Source organism: Dryobates pubescens, chromosome 7 (assembly GCF_014839835.1).
Source record: "Dryobates pubescens isolate bDryPub1 chromosome 7, bDryPub1.pri, whole genome shotgun sequence".
Classification (NCBI taxonomy): domain Eukaryota; kingdom Metazoa; phylum Chordata; class Aves; order Piciformes; family Picidae; genus Dryobates; species Dryobates pubescens.
The window spans coordinates 7,437,156-7,458,342 of NC_071618.1; the positions used below are offsets into that span (position 1 = coordinate 7,437,156).

At 42.0% G+C, this 21,187-nt stretch overlaps 1 protein-coding gene across 10 annotated transcripts in view; it reads right to left on the reverse strand.

The window, feature by feature from the left end:
* The window catches only part of MCF2L (MCF.2 cell line derived transforming sequence like), a 196,749-nt gene that overhangs the window by 52,074 nt on the left and 123,488 nt on the right, over positions 1-21,187 (reverse strand). For all 10 annotated transcript variants that reach the window (XR_008462328.1, XR_008462329.1, XM_054162839.1 and 7 more), the window contains one exon: positions 16,701-16,815. Coding sequence is in view for 8 of the 10 variants with exons in the window: in XM_054162839.1 (XP_054018814.1) it covers positions 16,701-16,815 (115 nt within the window). In the remaining 2 variants the exon portion in view is untranslated. The remainder of the gene's footprint in view (positions 1-16,700; positions 16,816-21,187) is intronic.

The following is a 21,187-nucleotide window of genomic DNA, read 5'->3' on the forward strand; positions in this document are numbered from 1 at the left end:
GAAAGTGAGATTGAAATACCTGCCCAACAAGCACTGACTTTTCTACATACAGTGTCGAGCAGGAACTGAATTTTCCACTCAGTGACTCCTCAGCTTCAGATTATGGAGACATCTCCCTCTTGTTTGCAATGCTTATGAGCTCATGCACCTGGGGAAAGGGTGGGAAAGCTTACAGTACATAGGACTGTAGAAAGAGAGTTCCCTCTGGGGTGTGTGGAACCAATTACATAGTCATCATCTGAAAGATCCATGCATTTCTCCAAGGTATGGGTGGCGACAACTGCTATACAAATAAGTTCCTATAGCTTCTACACTGCAGTATGAAAACTGCTCATATACATGACACTCTACTACAGACAAAAATAAAGCAAATCTACAGGTTCATCACAAACTCAACAATACTGAAGTGCTGCATGTTTGAAATGCTGCACAGCATTGTAGGTTAAATAAATGCAGTTGAATACATGTGAATTTCAGTCTTAAAGCCTTATTATTAAACAGTTGGTTTATGTTACACTCAGGATTATTCACTACCTTGACTACCTTTGTCTATTCACACAGGCTGACTAGAAATTCTTGGTCTCAGTGGCTGAACAGCTATTCTGATAATATGGCTTTGGTAATATTCATTGAAGAATTGCTGTTTTGAGCAGAGCATTCAGGCAAAGTCTACAGCAATCTGCAGTAGAAATAGCTGAAGCTGTCTTTACATCCCTAGTGCCACCCATTCTTAAAGTTCACTCACCCTCTGTAGCTCATCTCTGACCCCCAGTGCACATCAGTGATAAGCACACTGCTTGAACAGATGTGGGGTCTCAGGCTACTCACAAATCCTGATCTTTTCTGGCATGCAAGATGTAGGCCTGTGTAGGAAGGACTATGGAACTGGCCCACTGACCCATAATTTGCTATACTACCATACCACATGCAAGGGGTGGTGACATCTTAGGGATGGTGTTGCCTCTCCTGTCCATACAGCTGTCAGGTTTATACTTGAGCATGCCACAAGGGTTGTGTGAGTGAATTCTTCAAAAACTAAAATAAATCAAATCTCAAAAATAGAGTTGTATCCAGTGCAGAATAAGACAATCTAGATTACAAACAAGTTCAGCATATAAAAGGAGACAGTCTGGTAGCCTGAGCAGAGTGGTTATGAACACTGTGAACACCAAGCATTCCTATCGTGCCTCCAGTGACAAAAATGCTTCCAGCAGCTATCACTCTTTGAAGTCAGAAGTCATCCTCTATTCAGTCGTCAACAAATAAGCTAAGGTAATAAACAGCTATCATTCTCTATTACTTTGCTTAGGAACAGCCTATTGGTACCAACTAGTTAGGTTAATGTTTCCCAAGAGAAAATGTGGATGCTACATTTTCAGAGGCATTTCAACTGATTGAATCTGAGCCACTATTTTTCCATCTCTCCTGCTACGAATGACTTCTTGGTGGGTTGAGAGAGAGACAAAAACTTTCTCAACCGTCAGTGTTTCACATTAAACCTGTAATGCTCTAGCACAGAATGAAAACAGCGAAAAGTCATCTCCTTAGTGGAATTTATATGCTCTAGAAGACAGACAGATAGTATCATGAAGATCATGACATTATTAGTACTGACAAATCAAGATAAGAATCTCCAGTACAGCAACCCACCGGTTTTACTGTGGTTTCCCAGCATGTAAAACGGCAGGAACAATTCACCTGCCATAGCCTTGTCCCACATCCTCCCTCCTTGTGCCCTTGTGTAGGATAACCATAATGAAAAAATTTTTGTATTTGATTGATTTCTAAGTATTTTGACCTTATGACAACTTCTTTCTTACTATTCAAAGTCAGAGTAAGATTAAGGACTTCTTAACATTTGGAACCAGTCTCTAAGAAGAGAGTAAATGATGGAAATAAGAGGATCTATCATACTCTGAAGCTCCAGGTACCACAGGTTCTTATAGCCCATAATACCCAGCCTCACTCTAAAATCAAGTGTCTGATTAAATCAGCTGAGAGATGGCAGGAGCTGGAAATGAACTACAAGCACATGATTTGAGCTCTGTGTTGGACAACGAACCTTCTAGTTTCAATTACCAAGTGAGCCTGTAGGTTTTAAAAGAGCATATAAGCTGAATACTGCTTTGTAATGTTGCTGCTATGTCACAGTTTAGGTTGTGCCTTTAAGAAAGGATAACTGCAAAATTCTCTAGTTGAATGTTTGGGTATAAAAAGGAAAACAAAAGGTAGATAATTCTAAATGAATTTCATTGGTAGATGAGTGGAATGCAATTTTACAATCTTACATTCTGTTCTCAGTCTCTCCATCTTCTGTCTCTTGGCTGGAATGCTTGCTGACCTTGGACAGAAAGGCCTTTTATCTAGCGAACCCTCAGATAAGAAAAACTAACTTCTTAACAAAGCTTTGAGCTAACTGAAATTTCCCTAACATATTTCTCCTTTTTCTCCTTTTGTTCCAATTAACTAGAGGGAGAGGGGTGGAAGAGAGGTTGGGGGGAACCTGAGGTGGAATTCTCCTCCAAGGGGAATTTCTGTGTTGTTTCCTTTTTGTAAATTCTTGTATAATACTGTAAATACTGTATATTTTGTATATATTCATTGCATTCCATCATTGCTTGTAAAATACAGCTTCATTCGCTTCTCTGGCTGAGCTCAGCTGAGCATTTTTCCTGTTGGTGCAGTGGGCTAAACCATCACACTACAATATGCTAGATCAGACCTTACTTATGTGTTTTCCAGAAATGTGCACTTAAATTAGTACTTAAAAGCAATCAACTGAAGAATAACCTGGGGGGGGAGGAAGTTATAATCCTTTGTGACAGCAATGTTACAAATGATATCCAAAATTTGAAGTGTAAATGTACAAACCATAATGTCTTTAACCACCCAAGACCTTTCCACTAACTGCGCTTGCTTTACAAATATGATCCAAGGGCTGTAACGCCTCTGCTATGAGGACAGGCTGAGAGAGCTGGGGTTGTTCAGCCTAGAGAAGAGAAGACTTTATAGCTGCTTTCCAATACCTGAAAGGACCCTACAGGAAGGTTGGAGGGGGACTTTTTATAGAATAGAATAGAATAGAATTAACCAGGTTGGAAGAGACCTTCGAGATCGTGTCCAACCTATCATCCAACACCACCCAATCAACTAAACCATGCAACCAAGCATCCTGTCAAGCCTCGCCCTGAACACCCCCAGCGACGGCGACCCCACCACCTCCTCAGGCAGCCCATTCCAGTGGGCAATCACTCTCTCTGTGTAAAACTTCCTCCTAACCTCCAGCCTAAACCTCCCCTGACGCAGCCTGAGACTGTGTCCTCTTGTTATGAGGATGTGTCCTCTTGTTATGAGGATGTCTATCCACAGGACAAGAGAGAATGGTTTTAAGTGGAGGGAGAGTAGGTTCAAACCAGATCTTAGGAAGAAGTTCTTTGGTATGAGGGTGGTGGGACTCTGGAATAGGCTGCCCAGGGAGATTGTGGATGCTTCCTTCCTGGGAGGGTTTAAAGCCAGGTTGGATGAGGCCTTGAGCAGCTGAATCTAATTGAGAGGCATCCCTGCCCATGGCAGGGAGGTAGGAGCAGATGATCTCTAAGGTCCCTTCCAACCTAAGCCATCCTATGAACAGCAAATTTTAAAATTGTATTTTCTATCTTTATGACAGAAAATTTGAGGTTTGCATTGGTATTGAGATATCAGTGGCAAAGGAACAATCCACCAAGAAAAGCAAGAGAATGAAAACATTCCCAAAAGATGCTGTGAATACAATTGCATGATGTTGTCATGACACTTAATTGGTTAGACAGAAAATAGCAGTTTGGTGCCAAATTCTGCCACAAGTGTAGATGCATGACTGCCTGAAGTCAGACAATATTGCACACAACTGAGAACAGAAGTGTTCCTAACAAGGGTAACACTTATGAACATAAAATATTTACAAGCACTCAAATGAAGGCCTTTGGCTACCCCAGCAGACCTCCCAAGACCCTAAAGCAAACTGGCATGACATTTTGGCTCCCATTCAAACTGGCATCTCACCTCAGATTACTTTCAGCTGAGGTGTGTAACCAGCCTATGAGCTGTTAGTTCTTATTCCAGCAACACTTGTGAGAAAAATCAGGAATGATGAGCACACTGTCACACTGCATTTGGGACAGAATTTGGGATGCAATGATTAACAACTTCTGCATAAATTCAGATGCAATTAGTAATATATTTTTGTCTTTAATTTTTGTAACCTGTATTTCGCCAGCTGAAAACCCTGAAGAAGTCAGCTAATGCAGGAAGCAGAGCTGGGAGAACATGCCCATTTCTCCTGATCTCCTTGGAGAACCATCCATAGAGCAGAGGTTCAAGGAACAGGCTTACCTCTGGCTTCCAGAAGTGCTGAATTTAAAGCTGGTGCTTGATGGTGTGGAAGTCACTGCACTGCACCTATTGTATCCAAATCTCTGGAACTGGGGATAAAACTTGTTACCTACTCTTTACTGTGTTTAACTAGTGAGTGCCTGTACTGTGCTTCATCAAAAGGCTAATGAGCTAGAAGAATTAGTTATATTTGACTAATTTGAGATGAACTTTAGCCATGGAAAGAAAAAAGCCCAACTCAAATTAAGTTGACCATTGTTCATGAAGAAATATAGGAAAAGGAGAAGGAATTGCAGCAAAAGAAACTGAAAACGAGACAGTCGGAAGTGCTGCTATGCAAGTGCAGCCTCTAGTGGTCTGGCCAAAATCACTGAATACCAAGTGAAAAATACTGTCTCTATATATAAAGCTCCTGGCAGTAACAGGCAGTTCACCCAGCACAGCTGATGCTGTGATGCTCCACAGCAGGAGCACAACCTGTAAGCCAGGAGGCACCATCTCTCATTGATATTCGTGTTTGATTTTGAAACTGCTCTGCCTAGCACCCCCCACCCCCCCACCCCCCCCCCCAAAAAAAAAAGACAGAAGCAACTAAATCACTATGAATGCAATGTGCATACTATTCTACCTTTTTAATTATTTTATTATATTATAATCCTCTGAATAGATGGACTTTTAAAAAATACACCTTCAAAACACAGTATTTGGACCTTCTCTCTTTGGTGTTGATGGTTCCCTTCAGAGAAACAGATAAACTGCACAGAAAATGAAGAAAATCTGAGCTTTTGCATTGGAGCTGAACCAGTTCAAGTCATAATTAGATAAGGTCCAGATAAAAAAAATTATGTTTCCCCTTCCTCCACTACACACTTTCTTTTTCCTTCTTTCTCCATATTGTAGCTATCTCTTCCTAAATATTATCCACTTTCTCTCTTCCCTTTCCCATTACACTTACTTTTGGTCTCAGTTGTTATTAGTTCATGGTCCAGGTATGTCTGAAAACACTCATACTGTATGCCAATTTTCTGGGGATAGATGAATAGTCAGATACAAAAAATCATATTTTAGGATGTCACATCAAATCGGCAAACAAGAATTTTTATCGCGTTGTGAGGTGGCATAAATGAAAACATGATAGGCCAGTGATTATAATGAGATGAGCAGAATTAGAGTTTGGAAGAGCAGCGCCATGAAAATGCCTTGGGAAGCTTTGTGAGCAAAGAGAAGGGAATTCATGATGTTGTGCAAGTGACCGGAGATGTTAAAGGCTAGATAAACAGGAAACAAAATAATGAAAGCAATTTTGAAGAGCTTTGTTTAAGGGGCTGATAATAATTCAGAACTTTGGAAAACTCATCCAAACTTCATGATTGTAGTCCAGAAAGTCATGTGTGGTTACAAGCAGCCTTACCCTGCTCTGAAAATCCTTCAGTCACTAGAAGACTGTGGCAGCACCAGCTCACTGCACCTGCTGCAAAGCAAGAACCTGCAAGGATGATGGGCTAGTATCAGAGACATACTGTTGATGATGTGAGTGACAACTCACTGACAACCAGGAGAGCTGCTCTTAAGCAACCAAAGGCCTTTATCTTTCACAGCAGTAGGTCTCTTGGAACTGAGAGATATTAATCCAAACATGTTTACTTGAGGCATTTCTGACTCAAGCAAAGCTTGTGTTCCCTGGCCAAACAGCAGAACCAGTACACATCTTATCTATTTTAAAGAATTTATGCAAGTAGGTTATATAGCATAGACAGTCACATTTCTCTTTCCCCTTCCTACTGAGCTTCAGAGATAAGGGCATCAGTATCTTCCTTGTGGGTCCCTATAGCTCCTCCTTATCTCCTATGTTACTCTATGTCCTCAAATCAGCCTCTCTGCCACTTTCAAGCTAATTCCTCCTTAAAATAAGCATGACTGATTGTACTATGGTAATGCTGGCTATATTCCATCATATATGCTGACATTCTTTCTGCTCCAAAAACCTTATGCTGTTAGGGGCAAGCTGAGGGAATGTAGCCAGTGTTAAAAATAAGAACTGAAGTGTCCAGGCATCATCATCTGCCTGAGCCTGGACATCTGCTTGTATCACATGCGATGATTTCCTTTCTCTAGTACTCACTAGCCTTGCTTTATGGTAACTTCACAAGATTTATCCCACCAAGGAACTCCATGGACTAAAATAAGAATGGCTTTGATATGTTTCTACAGGTAAAAGAAATAATGATTAAAAGACAAAGTTAATGCTTGCCAGCTCCTTTCAGCGTGTAAAATTAACTGAAATAAAAGCGTTTAAGGAAGGGTTTTAATTTTTTAAATGGAAAAAAACAATAGTGTAATTTTTTTTCAGCCACATATAGATGCTTTTTGAAGGACTGTTTGAAGAAGGACAACTTTGAGGACTCATTTAGACTTAACCACAGATGGCTGAAGTAGGCCATATTATCCTTGAGGGCCAATTAAGGATAAATAGGTCAATAAAGGCAAAAGGGCTCCATGCTGGTTAAGGTTAAATAAATATGAGCAACAGAAAGCCTATGCAATCTTTGCTTTAGAACAATTAATTCTGACCCCACAAAAGCATTTTTACACCCATTCAAAACTATGATATTGGAATTTTATGTATTTCCAGTGCACTGCAACAACCATTAATTCCACTGCACAAAGTATTGACGCAACCTTACCTGGAATGCTTGTATGTTTTGTTTTAGAAAGGCGAGTTTACACTTATGTAGAGTGTTAACATTCTCTGAACTTAAGACTGGACTAATGCAAACTCTTTCATGGGGTTCAGCATTTTAGCAATTAACTTCCACAGTTTTACCTTGCTCAAGTTACTTTGTCCCTTTAAGATTAAATTTACCACTGGGCAGTGTGCGTCACATGTATTATTCAAATGCTCTAAGCACTGAAGGTGTAATTGGGATTTAAAGACAAAAAAGGCTTTGCCTGTACAGGACTGAGCTTTAAAAGAAGTTTAAGATATTCACACGGAGGACATCAAAAGAAGTGTAAATTATTCCAAACCCAATACAAAATCAGACATGCTCAGCTTCGACCTAATCTTGTCAAACTATGTATCTGACACAAAAGCATCAGAATACCACTTAAGATGCAATGCTCTTAGCTCCAGCTTAAGCCTTTACATTTCCATTCTGCTTACAGGAACATATGGCATTCACAACTGTTTGGCAGCTGTGCTCTGAGAAAAGAAGGCACACACAGCATGACAGATTTTGCTGGAAGTCCTGGGATATTCTCACTGACAAATTTGAGGGGCTGCCAGGGTAACAGCAGGGTACAGGTTCCACATCTTCAGCCAGGATTGTAATCTGACAAAGAGGAGGGCATGGAAATGAAGCACAGATGACAGAAAGAAACTCTGAAGCTGCAAAGTTGTTGCTCAGCCTGTCAGTGTGCACTGTCAGAGAGTCTATTTTCTTGCCAGTTCTTACCCATTATGTGGTGATGTTCATCCCTGGCACTCTATAAAACAAAAGTGGTTAACTCAGCTAGAGGTAGGCTGCCTGTTTAATTTGCAGATAAATGAGAAAATGTGCAGTTACTCTCCCATACTGGCTTTTCACAAGGTCACTATGGACACTGAGGGACTTAACAGCTCAAAATGCAGCACTATCCCAAAACCATAGCTCCTGGCTTCCTAAGTGAAGTGGTAGATCTGTGCTGAGGAAACTGGCCAGATTCAAGCTCTGTAAGTCCTATGCTCTCCAATGCTCCATGTGTTGAGAAGGTTTGTTAGGTCCAGCAACGCCCATGCTGTGCTGTGGCATGTTTTTCTGGTCCCTGTCTAAATCCACTCTGTACTGTTTGCTGTGCCCCTACTAGAATAGAATAGAATTAACCAGGTTGGAAGAGACCTTCGAGATCATCGTGTCCAACCTATCATCCGACACCACCTAATCAACTAAATCATACAACCAAGCATCCTGTCAAGCCTCGCCCTGAACACCCCCAGCGTCGGCGACCCCACCACCTCCTCAGGCAGCCCATTCCAATGGGCAATCACTCTCTCTGTGTAAAACTTCCTCCTAACCTCCAGCCTAAACCTCCCCTGACGCAGCCTGAGACTGTGTCCTCTTGTTCTGGTACTGCTTGCCTGGGAGAAGAGACCAACCTCTGCCTGTCTACAACCCCCCCTCAGGTAGTTGTAGAGAGCAATAAGGTCACCCCTGACTCTCCTCTTCTCCAGACTAAGCAACCCCAGCTCCCTCAATCTCTCCTCATAGGGCTTGTGCTCCAAGCCCCTCACCAACTTTGTTGCCCTTTTCTGGACACGCTCCAGCAAGTCAACATCCTTCCTAAACTGAGGGGCCCAGAACTGGATACAGTACTCAAGGTGCGGCCTAACCAGTGCAGTGTGCAGGGGCAGAATGACCTCCCTGCTCCTGCTGGCCACACTGTTCCTGATGCAGGCCAGGATGCCACTGGCTCTCCTGGCTGCCTGGGCGCACTGCAGGCTCATGTTCAGTCTACCATCAACCAGCACCCCCAGGTCTCTCTCAGCCTGACTGCTCTCCAGCCACTCTGACCCCAGCTTGTAACTCTGCATGGGGTTGCTGCGGCCAATGTGCAGAACCCGGCACTTGGATGTGTTCAATCTCATGCCGTTGGACTCTGCCCATCTGTCCAGCCTGTCGAGGTCCCTCTGCAGAGCCTCTCTACCCTCCAGCAGATCAACTCCTGCCCCCAGCTTGGTGTCATCTAGTGAAGTCCTCTCAAATCTGAACCTACTGGAAGGCTTAGCACAGATATTTATTTTTCATTTTTTCAGTGTTAACCCAAGTGGTGGTGTAGTTAACAAGGAAGCTGGTGTAGTTAACAAGGAAGGTCTACCTGAAGCTTGTAAATCCTAATAACTGAACTTTCAAGGTGCCAGACATTGACATTATTGGAGGTCATCTTGTTCTGTTTTGTTACTTGGACAGGATGGCTCCCTAGTTTCCAACACCAGACAGTACCACAAAAAAAGGATTTCTTAGAAGGCCACACAATGTTCAAGCATTTGTAAACCACTGGGATCTCAAAGAAGAGGACGTTCTTCCAAGCAGGAAACCAACAGAGACAGCTTTCAAAACAGGATATTGCTGAACATGCCAAGTTAACCTGCGGTATGCTCAAGATCATGCAGTAAAGCAGAAGGACTTGACAAAGTGAAGCCGTAAAAGGCTCTATCTGAATGTAAAAGGCCAGTGTGTTGTATTGAATCAGTAGCGTGGGTCTCAAGCTGGCCATAAATGCCCGTTCTGAATTTTGTAATTTACACTATTTCTCACTTCTTTTGAAAGGAACTTTGTATTTAAGACTCAGTTTTATACTTTCAAAATATTAATTTTCCAATATTTTGTGACCACAACAATTTCAGTTTGGTTTCTTTGTTCAGAGATGAATTTATATGAGCAAGGAAGAAAAGCATTGAAACTATATCCTTTTGTTCTCGCATACAACATAGTTTTCTGATTGCAGTAGAAACTGCTAATTAACCAAAAGCAAAACCCATATGCTGAAAAATCCTGTTGTTTTGTGTTTTTTTTTTTTTTTTTTAATAACCATTGCAATTATCTATTAATTTATTTTGTACCAAGTTCTCACGCTACATCCCACATTTGGTTAATTCACATTCCAAAAATGTGTACACACTTAGTAAAAATATGTTTGGAGTGACAGCTGTGATGGATAGAATTCAGTATGAATAACACTTGCTTTCATGGCACATTGCAAATATTAGAAGTCTATATGCTAGGCTAAGTACAAAAAGAAAGGGATAGAATAGAATAGAATAGAAAAATTAACCAGGTTGGAAAAGACCTTCGAGACTATCAGGTCCAACCTATCACCCAACACCATCTAATCAACTAAACCATGGCACCAAGTGCCCCATCCAGTCTCCTCTTAAACACTTCCAGTGATGGTGACTCCACCACCTCCCTGGGCAGCCCATTCCAATGGCAAATCACTCCTGTGAAGAACTTCTTCCTAACATCCAGCCTAAACCTCCCCTGGTGTAGCTTGAGACTGTGTCCTCTTGTTCTGGTGCTGCTTGCCTGGGAGAAGAGACCAACCCCCACCTGGCTACAACCTCCCTTCAGGTAGTTGTAGACAGCAAGAAGGTCTCCCCTGAGCCTCCTCCTCTCCAGGCTAAGCAACCCCAGCTCCCTCAGCCTTTCCTCATAGGGCTTGTGCTCTAAACCCCTCACCAGCCTCATTGCCATGGATTCTCCTTCTTTCACCTTGGGTACTTTATGTGTAAAACCTAAAATCACTTGTACCTACGAAAAATCTACAAGAGTCTTCACGTTCAATAAATTTTATCTTGTACAACAATAATAATAATTACTAGTGACTAAAAGGAAAAACCTTCTTCAGAAGAATTACATGTGCAGCTTTACGACACACATCTCATTCCAAAGTGGCAGTTATAAAAAAGATTTTCTGTAATCTTTCACTCTCTACAGTACTTATCCTTAATCCATCCTTCTATCCCGACAGAGCAGCGATCTTTAAGTACATGTGGTACAGGACTGTCATCACACGCTACATCAACAACCTTCACTGAATATTTTGAGATGATTACAAACCACACTTTAGGTACTATCACAGTATCACTAAGGTAGGAACAGACCTCAAAGATCATCAAGTCCAACCTGTCACCACAGACCTCACAACTAGACCATGGCACCAAGTGCCACATCCAACCCCCTCTTGAACACCTCCAGGGATGGTGACTCCACCACCTCCCTGGGCAGCACATTCCAATGACGAATGACTCGCTCAGTGAAGAACTTTCTCCTCACCTCGAGTCTAAACTTCCCCTGGCGCAGCTTGAGACTGTGTCCTCTTCTTCTGGTGCTGGTTGCTAGAGAGAAGAGACCAACCCCTTCCTGGCTACAGCCACCTTTCAGGCAGTTGTAGAGGGCAATGAGGTCACCCTTGAGCCGCCTCTTCTCCAGGCTAAACAATCCCAGCTCCCTCAGCCTCTCCTCACAGGGCTGTGCTCAAGGCCTCTCCCCAGCCTTGTTGCCCTTCTCTGGACACATTCAAGTGTCTCGATGTCCTTCCTAAACTGAGGGGCCCAGAACTAGACACAGGACTCAAGGTGTGGCCTAACCAATGCAGAGTACAGGGGCACAATGACCTCCCTGCTCCTGCTGGCCACACTATTCCTAATACAGGCCAGGATGCCATTGGCCCTCTTGGCCACCTGGGCACACTGCTGGCTCATGTTTAGGCGGGTGTCAATCAGCACCCCCAGGTCCCTCTCTGTTTGGCAGCTCTCCAGCCACTCCGACCCCAGCCTGTAGCTCTGCATGGGGTTGTTGTGGCCAAAGTGCAGCACCCGGCACTTGGACTTGTTAAATGCCATCCTGTTGGACTCCGCCCATCTGTCCAGTCGGTCGAGGTCCCTCTGCAGAGCCCTTCTGTCCTCTAACTGACCAACACCTGCTCCCAACTTGGTGTCATCTGCAAATTTGCTGATGACTGTCTCAATCCCCTCATCCAGATCATCAATGAAGATATCAAAGAGGATGGGGCCCAGCACTGATCCCTGGGGGATGCCACTAGTGACTGGCCACCAGCTGGATGTGGCACCATTCACCACCACTCTCTGGGCTCGGCCCTCCAGCCAGCTCCTAACCCAGCACAGAGTGTTGCTGTCCAAGCCACGAGCCGACAGCTTAGCCAGCAAGCTATTATATTTTGTCTGGCTGGCTATAGAACGCGAATCTACCTTGCAACATTAACAACAGCCACCTGAAGAACATGGTTCAGCTCTCTGCTGAGTGACATACAGTAGCAACAGGTTTAACTGAGGTTCTTAAATTGAGCTGAGGTATTCCCTTTCCACATTCCATATTCCTTTCTTAACATCCTCATGCAGTGGGCATTTACACATCTGAGCACACACTGATAGCTCTACAATTTGCAGTGTTCTACTCTGTGGTCACCTAAGTTTGTTATACACAACCTTTAATAGTTCCGTTCCTAAATGTCTTACGTAGCACCTTACATTTATTCATGATAAAAATTCAATACAAAAAAAAAGACAAGATAAAGTTTACGTCGAAAAAGCTTGCAAATCCAGTGTTCAGATTGTATAGAACAAGAATGGAGTAAGAGAGTACAAGGTCATGTTTACCTATAAAAGTAGGGGGAATAATAAAGTTAGGCTAAGAGGTTTCAACTTCTCCTCTTTCCACCAAATCCTAAGCTAGTCTTTTTACCAAGACTACTTCTTTCACTTGGGAACTTCATACCACTGCTAAGATCTATTATGGCAGTAAATAGCTTAGTAGATGAACTTTACTGCAGAGCACTAGAAGGCCTTTTCTCATGAGGCTGTTAGTAACTCCTCACTGTCATTCCCAAGAAATATAATTTCCCTTAACATGAAACTGCAGGCAGTCAGACAATGAGTTTTGAGTTATTGCTGCCAACCCCACACTGTGACGAGAAATCTTGTACTAAGCCAAGCAGCACAACTAGTTTTCTGAAGAGCTGCTGTGGCTCCAGACATGCCTGTGCTCTACAGGGCTTTTCACAAAAGAGTCCATTTCCTCTCAGATAGTCACAGCCACAACTCAGATTTAAGCATTTTGTAAACTGAATGAACCTAATCCTGGGAGGGGTCCATGCATAAAAGCTCTGGGCTTGTACTGGGTTGACTATGGCTGGACATGAGATGCTCACTCCTTCTCTGCTGGACAGGGGAGAGGAAATACAACAAAAGACTTGTGGGTAGAAACAGGGACAGGGAGATCACTAACCAGTTATCATCTTGGGCAAAACAGATTTAACTTGGGAAAATTAGTTTAGTGTATTACTGATCAAATCAGACTAAGATAATGAGAAATAAATCTGAAAGCAAATAATAAAAACAACATACCCCTACCCCTCCCTTCTTCCTGGACTAAACTTCATTCCTGATTCTCACAGAAGCCACCCTTATAGCCCCTCTGCTACTTAAACCTTGCCATGGAAACCCAAAATAGGGTTCCATTTTTCTCCTTCCTGTGAATCTGCACTCATTATGCCTCTTTAATAAACTTATTAATAAGATATTAACTAACTGCCTCCACCTCCCTCAAAAGTAGTTTCCAAAGTATCTGTTCTGAAGGGACAAAAAGCCTCAAAAATGCTCTGAATCAGACAATGGGGCAGGAGCCAGCAGGTCTGGTTTTTCAGGAAATGGCCCACGTTGCCCAGGCTTTCTCAACATGCCCTGGAGTCCAAGTGGGCCAGGTGTGTGTGTCTTTGGCCATGTTTGAAGAAAACTCATTCTGTAGGTTACAGTGTCAGGTTTTTATCTCTTAATCTTTGTTGTCACTGGCCATCATTGTCCTGGGAAATCTATAAATACCAGCCCAAAGAGCCAGTGCCTTGCCTTGCAATTGTCCAAACTCTGAGAGAAGTCACAAGCCTTTGCTTGGAATCCGAGCTGTGCTTCAGTTTACCCAGACAAGACTGCAAGACCCTTCACTGTATGGCACTGTAAAGCCCAGGAGCAGGCAGACATGTCTTGCCAGGCCGAGAGATGAACCCCAGGAGGAGCTGAGAGTCAGTTTTGTTTTATTGGAAGAAGCAACAAGCACCACTGTGAAGATTGCAGCTGAAGAACTGCTCAAAATAGGCAAAGCTATAAAGCTGACAAGCCCTGCAAGTCTTGGCAGCAACCTCTTTTCTACAAAGCCTTCAGCTACAAAGCCTTCAGAGATAAATCCTGTATGCACACAGAAAGTGAAACTGTGCTCCTGCAGCTTTCACATGGTCGATGCCATTTTGGTTTTGTTTAAATCCCCACGTGTGCCACATGGTACCATGGTCAGTGAGTAATGACAAAATCTGATTTTTATAAGCATCTGTTAAGGGTCTGTTGTCCTGGAGAATTCTAGAGGTCCCCCACCCCGTGGGCAATCTCCGGCATGTTGCCGATGTTCTTCTCTTTTTTTTCTTTACAGTTTAAATTGCTGTTTGTTGTTTCTGGATTTTTGCTCATATTGTTTAAATTGTTACGTGTTCCTGCTGGTGAGGTATCTGTCCCACAACCAAATATTTCGAACCAGTAAATAGGTTTTATTAATATTTTTCCACAGGATTTCTTCTATTAATAAAATTATTAATATGTTTATTGATCGCTCCACCTATTGAATGTTAATAACCTCCATACGCTCATAACAGCACCCAAAACAGTACTTGAAATTTTAGCCCCTAAAAACTAAAATAACAGCAAAACTCCTACTTTATGACACCTTTAACAAAACTAGAAGTATCCCAATTCATGGAAAATCACAACACTGCCCCTCTTTTGAGCATACATGGTCAGTAAGTTGTTTATAAGGGCATGTGTGCTGACATCCAGCCTCACAGGCAATTAGTCCCCAGCCTGCACTTCTGCACGTGGTTAGTCCATCACAACTGCAAGATTTAGCATTTGTCATTGCTGAATTTCATCAGGTTCCTGTCAGCCTATACCTCCTGTCTGTCTAGGTTCCTCTGAGTGGCAGTCCTTCCTTCAAGTGTACCGACTGGTTCACCAGTTTCTCATCCACAATCTTGATGAGGGTGCACCCCACCTCCTCCTCCAGATTCCTGCAAGGATGTCAGGCATCATGGATATGCACACTCTACCTTTGTCTATATGTAAAACATGAGCCAATAACCATCTTTGAGCTGGATAATCTAAGCAAGTTTCTCACTCACCCAAAAATAACAACTCAAAAGTGGACACAAGGGTGCTGGGGGAGACTGTTAAAAGTCTTAAGGTATGGTAAATGGCACACACAACTTCCCCTCATTCATGTATCCAGTAATTTAATCCCAGAAATAGGCTGGTCGAACACAATTACTGTTACTTATTTCATTCTGGCTACTTCCCATCATCTTTTTTCTTGTGCCCAAAAATATATTTTAAGAAGACTCGCTCCATAATTTCATCACAGGACAAAGCAATGTTAACCAGCCTGTAGTGTTCTGGGCATTATTCTTGCCCTTTCAGAACATGAATGCAATGCTTATGTTTCTCCAGTCAGCATGGTCCACCTCTGATCTCAAAAAAATGTTTCAAAGATGATAGAAAACAGCCTTACTATGACACTGGACAGCCTACTTATTATGCTCCATGTAGCTCATCTTATCTAAAAGACTAGATTTGGGTCTATATTTCTCAAGAGACCTTTAATCAGATCATAATGTATTCTCCTTGAACCCTCACTCTAAACACATAAGCCTGAGAGACACTGTTAGAGAAGACTGAAGCAAAAAATTCAAGTGTCTCAGCGTCATCTACGGTGGCTGCTACTAACCTACCCAATCCATTCATCACGTGCCCATCATCAGTTTATTCCTGTACTGTTAAAGGAATAGAAGGTGGGGTTTTTGTGTGATCCTTGATGTCCCTCATTTCATGTTTCACGGCTCCAGGTGTGCTTTGACATTCCTGAAACCATCCCCTATCTGTTTGGGTAGTATTTCTATATTTATCCTTTGTAGACTATGTCTGCTTTCAACTCCTCTACGCTCTCTTTGTACTGCAGAGCATTCACAAGTTCCCCATTCAGCCAGATCAGACTCCTGTGATGTCTGTTCATTTTCCAGGACATACCATTCTTGTGCTTGGAGGATGCCATCCTTAAAAACTTGGCAGTCTTCCTCAGAAGACTTACTCTTCAGAGTTGCTTTCCATTGAATCCTACCTACCAGTTCCCTGAATAAGTCCAAAGTCTCTTGAAATCTAGTTTCTGTACTTTGCTACTTGCCTCCACCTATCTTCATCAGGATCTTGAAACCCCACTATTTAATTTCCTAACAGATCTTCAACAACATCACATTTTTCTATTGAGCAGCCCATTGATAACACTACTGTGAGAGCTTAGAAGCCTCAAAGTTTTGGAAGTGATGCAAAGACTTTCAGCTGAGCCAGGGAAACAGAGCACAAGTGGTTAGGACGAGCCTCTGTATGTGACTATGGAGTATTCTCTCATGCTGAGTAATATTTTGAGTAGCACCCAGAAATCAGCATGCTCTGACAAAATTATACAGGTTTTCAGTTAAAACACAGAACAATGCACTTTTGGATATAGCAAAGGTAAGAAATAAGGGGATAATGTCCATCAGAGAATCTGCATCCATACATACCAGAAAGTAATTTTCTAGTGAAATACAAATAGCACTGTGTAATTAATCTAACAACTATGTTAGGTAGCTGCCACTAATCAACACTTTCTGACCTTTAATTAAGTACCAAGGCTGACCTTTACACCATCACAGAAATGACTGGCTGTGAAAAACTCCTTCACAGATAAAAGGGTGCTCACCTTGGGATGCTCGTCAAGTAGGTCAGGACATTCTGGAACTCCTTCTCGGGGATCTCACTGAAAGCTGGATAGTCTGGAAAAGTGATAACAGGGCATCCATCTCCTCCTCTTCCACCTACAACAGAAACAAACAGCAGGCCTGTTTACAGGCAAGCCTCTCTATCTAGCCTGTAATTTCCCACTAATGAAACAACTGTGATTCTTTGGTGCAGGGCTCATTGATGTGGACACCACTTATTCTGAATAGTCTAGTTTCTTCATCAGAGCTTAGGAAGTTTTATAGGCAGGAACTTATTACAACACATTCTATTTTTTCTGTATGAATGCTCTTGCTCATATCAACAGTTTTAACACCAGGTGGCAGTGCATCTTTGATAATTTCAGTTATATGTAAATATAAATCTGGAGAAAGAAATGAACTAATTGTTGGGGGGAAGCCAATAGAGAATTAAGTAGGCAGATCCCCATCTTGAACTGAACTCAATTTCTCCCCAATTTGAACTCATTCATGCAACACCCACCCACCCCACCCCCCCTCCTCTGCTGAGCTGCTTCCAGGATGGCCTAAAAGAAGTGACAGAAGAGTTTAAAAAAATGGGGTAAGGTATTTCAAATTAATGTTTTTGTTCAACCTCTCACATTGGCTACACAAGGTAGCATAGAGTCAAACCTATAAACTGGGTAGAATTCACAAATGAGAATGCTTTATAATGCACTTCACACACATTTTTAGAAGCAAAATTTTTTTTTTAAGGCAACATTAGTATTTCATGTCTTAAAGTATATCTTCATACAGACAGGATTTGTTGAGCCCCAGAAACCCCATTAAATTAACATCTAGAGGGTGGGAAGGGATATATTGCTGAAAATTCATCTTTGCTTGGTAGTCCAAAAAAAAAGAAGAAAAACAGGCAAAAGCTCCTGTAAACAACAACATTTTTTCTAGCCCTGAAAGATGACAACTGTGCAGAAATCAGTTGTAAACTGATCATGAGAACAACAGTGATTTCTGAAAATTACAGTGTACTACTACACACCCCCCTGTGCTTTTGCATGTAACCTTACCAAAAGAAAAAAGATAAATATTTGAGCTCAGTTGCATTTGATGAAAAAACCCCACCATTTCCCTCCAAAGCCAATGTAATTAGAAAACCTCAGATAATATCCTTATGTTAATTTGTGGTGAAGCTGACTTTAATCTACCAGCTTACAGGCAATATGGTGCTACACTTGTGCAGCTCTTAAAATCAAACTACATCAGAACATAACATACTTCCGATGCATTTAAACAGCAAAAAAATGCAACTACCATGCAAATATCACAAGTTTGCAAGCACAACCTTTATGACACATCCAAATGCATCAATGTTAAGTCAAGGGAGTTAATTTTAGCCATATAAATATGCACAAATACAAGAATACCAATTTTGATTCTATTATTTCCTTTTCTATCCAGGCTCTCAGGACCAAAGCATTGTCGTCTTGTTAAACACATTTTCCACGCACGGTAATGATAATTTCTGTTGCTCATGAGGTCTCCTGCTCTCTCTAGAGTATCTATTTTTAGATAAAATTATACATGATTTGCTGTATTCCCATTGGTTACTTGCTTTGTTCTATTTAATTGCTATAAATAGGACATATGAAACAAAAGAAGAACAACAACAGGCTTGCAGGACACATCCTAAAAACAAAACCCCAGACCTTCAGGAAGTTCCCAGATCACCACTGATTGTCAAGGGCAAACAGAGCCATCCTACCTTGACACTGCCTATTAATTTTCAGTTTCTAGTAGAGTCATCTGTGGTTATCTTGGGTGGAGATGACCCTGTCAGCACGACCACATGCTGTTAGAAGATCCTTGTTCACTGACTGTCTTTTTCTCCAGTATTTTCCTGCTGGGACACTTAAGCACACATATATATCTTCAAATGCCATTGTTCAACTGCTTTTCCTTATCAGGACCTTACTGCTGAAAAGAGTTTAGGGCAGAGTGACCTGAAGCACTGCACACAGTAAATTTTACAAAACTTCAGTTTTAACATCACTGACCTACAGAAGTCGCTTTCTATACTGTAATTTTAATTATGCAGCCACCAATGGAAGACAGGTCACTGTAGCAAAGCTTAGAAGTCACTGTAGCAAATACTTAGAAGTCAGTGCCACAGTTAGCTACAAAAAGGCCATGGGAAATACATCAGAGTAAAAATTCTACATATAAATTTCTGTTTGCACTAAATAACAATAAAAACAGTAAGCAGGTTCACTTTTTAGAGTGTCCCTTATGTCATAAAGAAATCATTCCTTGCTGCATTAGGGTTCACTTCCTTTGTTTTCTTGCTTCATCTCTGCAAAAAGCAGCATAGCACAGTTTATTCCTAAATTAGCTGTAACAAAACGTTATTTCTTTTCCCCCAGAAGTAAATCAAGCCACAGAATTTAAGAGGAGGAGATTAAAGGGAAAGTTTAGGAAGCTAGGTTGCATTTTGTTGTTGTTTTTTAGTGAAATGGAAAGCATTTGAGTAACAAAATGAACAATTTTACTCCTCTCATCCTTGAAACACAGGTTTAAGGCAAAAATTTAAAGCATCTTATTAAAACCAATTCATATAAATAATATTCTAGCATCTCAGAATTATATACACCCAATTAAAAAAAAAAGGCCAATAAAACTTAGATGAACTGTGAGTGCTATAGTTCAGGAAAATAATTCAATTTGTATAGAGAAATTTTTAGAACAAGAAACTAGAATTTTAATCACCATGAAAAATAAAAAGGTAGTGTTACTCGAACACACTGATCTTAACCTCTCTACAACCTTCTTTCAGGTAGTTGTAGAGAGTGATGTCTCCCTTAACCCTCCTTTTCTCTAGGCTAAACAATACCAGTTCCCTCAGGTGCTCCTCATAAGAAGTGCTCTATGCCCTTCACCAGTTTTGTTGCCATTCTTTGGAAAGACTCTAGAATCTCAATGTCCTTCTTGTAATGAGTGGCCCAAAACTGAACACAGAACTCAAGGTGTGGCCTCACCAGTGCTGAAGAGCACAATCACATCCCTGGTCCTGTTGGCCACACTATTCCTGATACAGGCCAGGATGCTGTTGGCCTTCTTGGCCACCTGGGCACAGTGCTAGCTCACATTCAGCTAGCTATCATTCAACACCCACAGGTCCTTCTCTGCTGTGCAGCTTTCCAGACACTCTGCACCAAGCCTGCAGCACTGTCAGGGACTGCTGTGGCTCAAATGCAGAAACCAGTATTTGGCTTATTGAAATTCATACATGGTCTTAGCCCATTAATCTAGTCTGTCCAGATGCCTCTGCAGAGTCTCCCTACCCTCAAGCAGATCAACACTCCCTCCCAACTTAGCATCATCTGCAAACTGACTGAGGGTGCACTCAATTCCCTAGTCCAGATCATTGATAAAGATATTAAACAGACTGGCCCAAATACTGAGCCATGGGAAACACCACTTGTGACAGGCTGCCAAATGGATTTAAGTCCATTCATTACCACTCTTTGGGCCCAGCCAGCTAGCTAGTTTTTCACCCAGTGAAGTGTCCACCCATCCAAGCCATGTGCAGCCAGTTTCTCCAGGAGAATGCCATAGGAGACAGCATAAAAGGCTTTACTATAGTCCAGACAATCTTTCCCTCATCCACTAACTGAGTGGCCATGTTGTAGAAGCAGATTAGGATAATCAAGTAGTTTCATAAATCCATGTTGACTAGGCCTGACCATCTGGTTGTCTTGCATGTAGTGGTACCCAAGATGATCTGCACCATCCATTTCCCTGCCACAAAAGTTGAAATGACAGGCCTTTAAGTTTCCCAGATCCCCCTTCTGGTCCTTGTTGTAGATGGCTGACTTCCCAGTCAGCCACAACTGCTGAAAAATGATGCAAAGTGGTTTGGTGAGTACCTTCACAGCTCTCAGAACTCTTTGATGGATTCCGTCTGGCCCCATAGACTTGTGTATGTGTTTGTGGTGCAGCAGGTCGTTGACCATCTCTTCCGGGATTGCGGAGAGATCATTTTGCTCCTGGTCACTGTTTTCTAGCTCAGAGGGCTGGATTCCTGCAATAAAACTGTCCCTGTTACTAAAGACTGAGGCAAAGAAGGTATTAAGTACCTCTGTCTTTTCCTCATCCGTTGTCACCATGTTTCATCATTCATCTAACAGAATGGAGGCTCTCCCTGGCCCTCCTTTGTTGCTAATGCATTTGTAGAAAGATTTCTTGTCTTTTACAGCAGAAACCAGATTAATTTATGCTGGGCTTTGGACTTTCTAATATTGTAACATCTTGTAATATCTTTGTAGTTATCATGAGTGGCCTGCCCCTTCTTCCAAAGGCCATAAACTCTCCTTTGTTACCAATGAGTTGCAACTAACGCTCCGTTTTCAGCCACACCAGTTTTCTTTGCTGCCAGCTCATCTTACAGCATACAGGAAGGGCCTGCTCCTGCACCTTTAAGACTTCCCTCTTG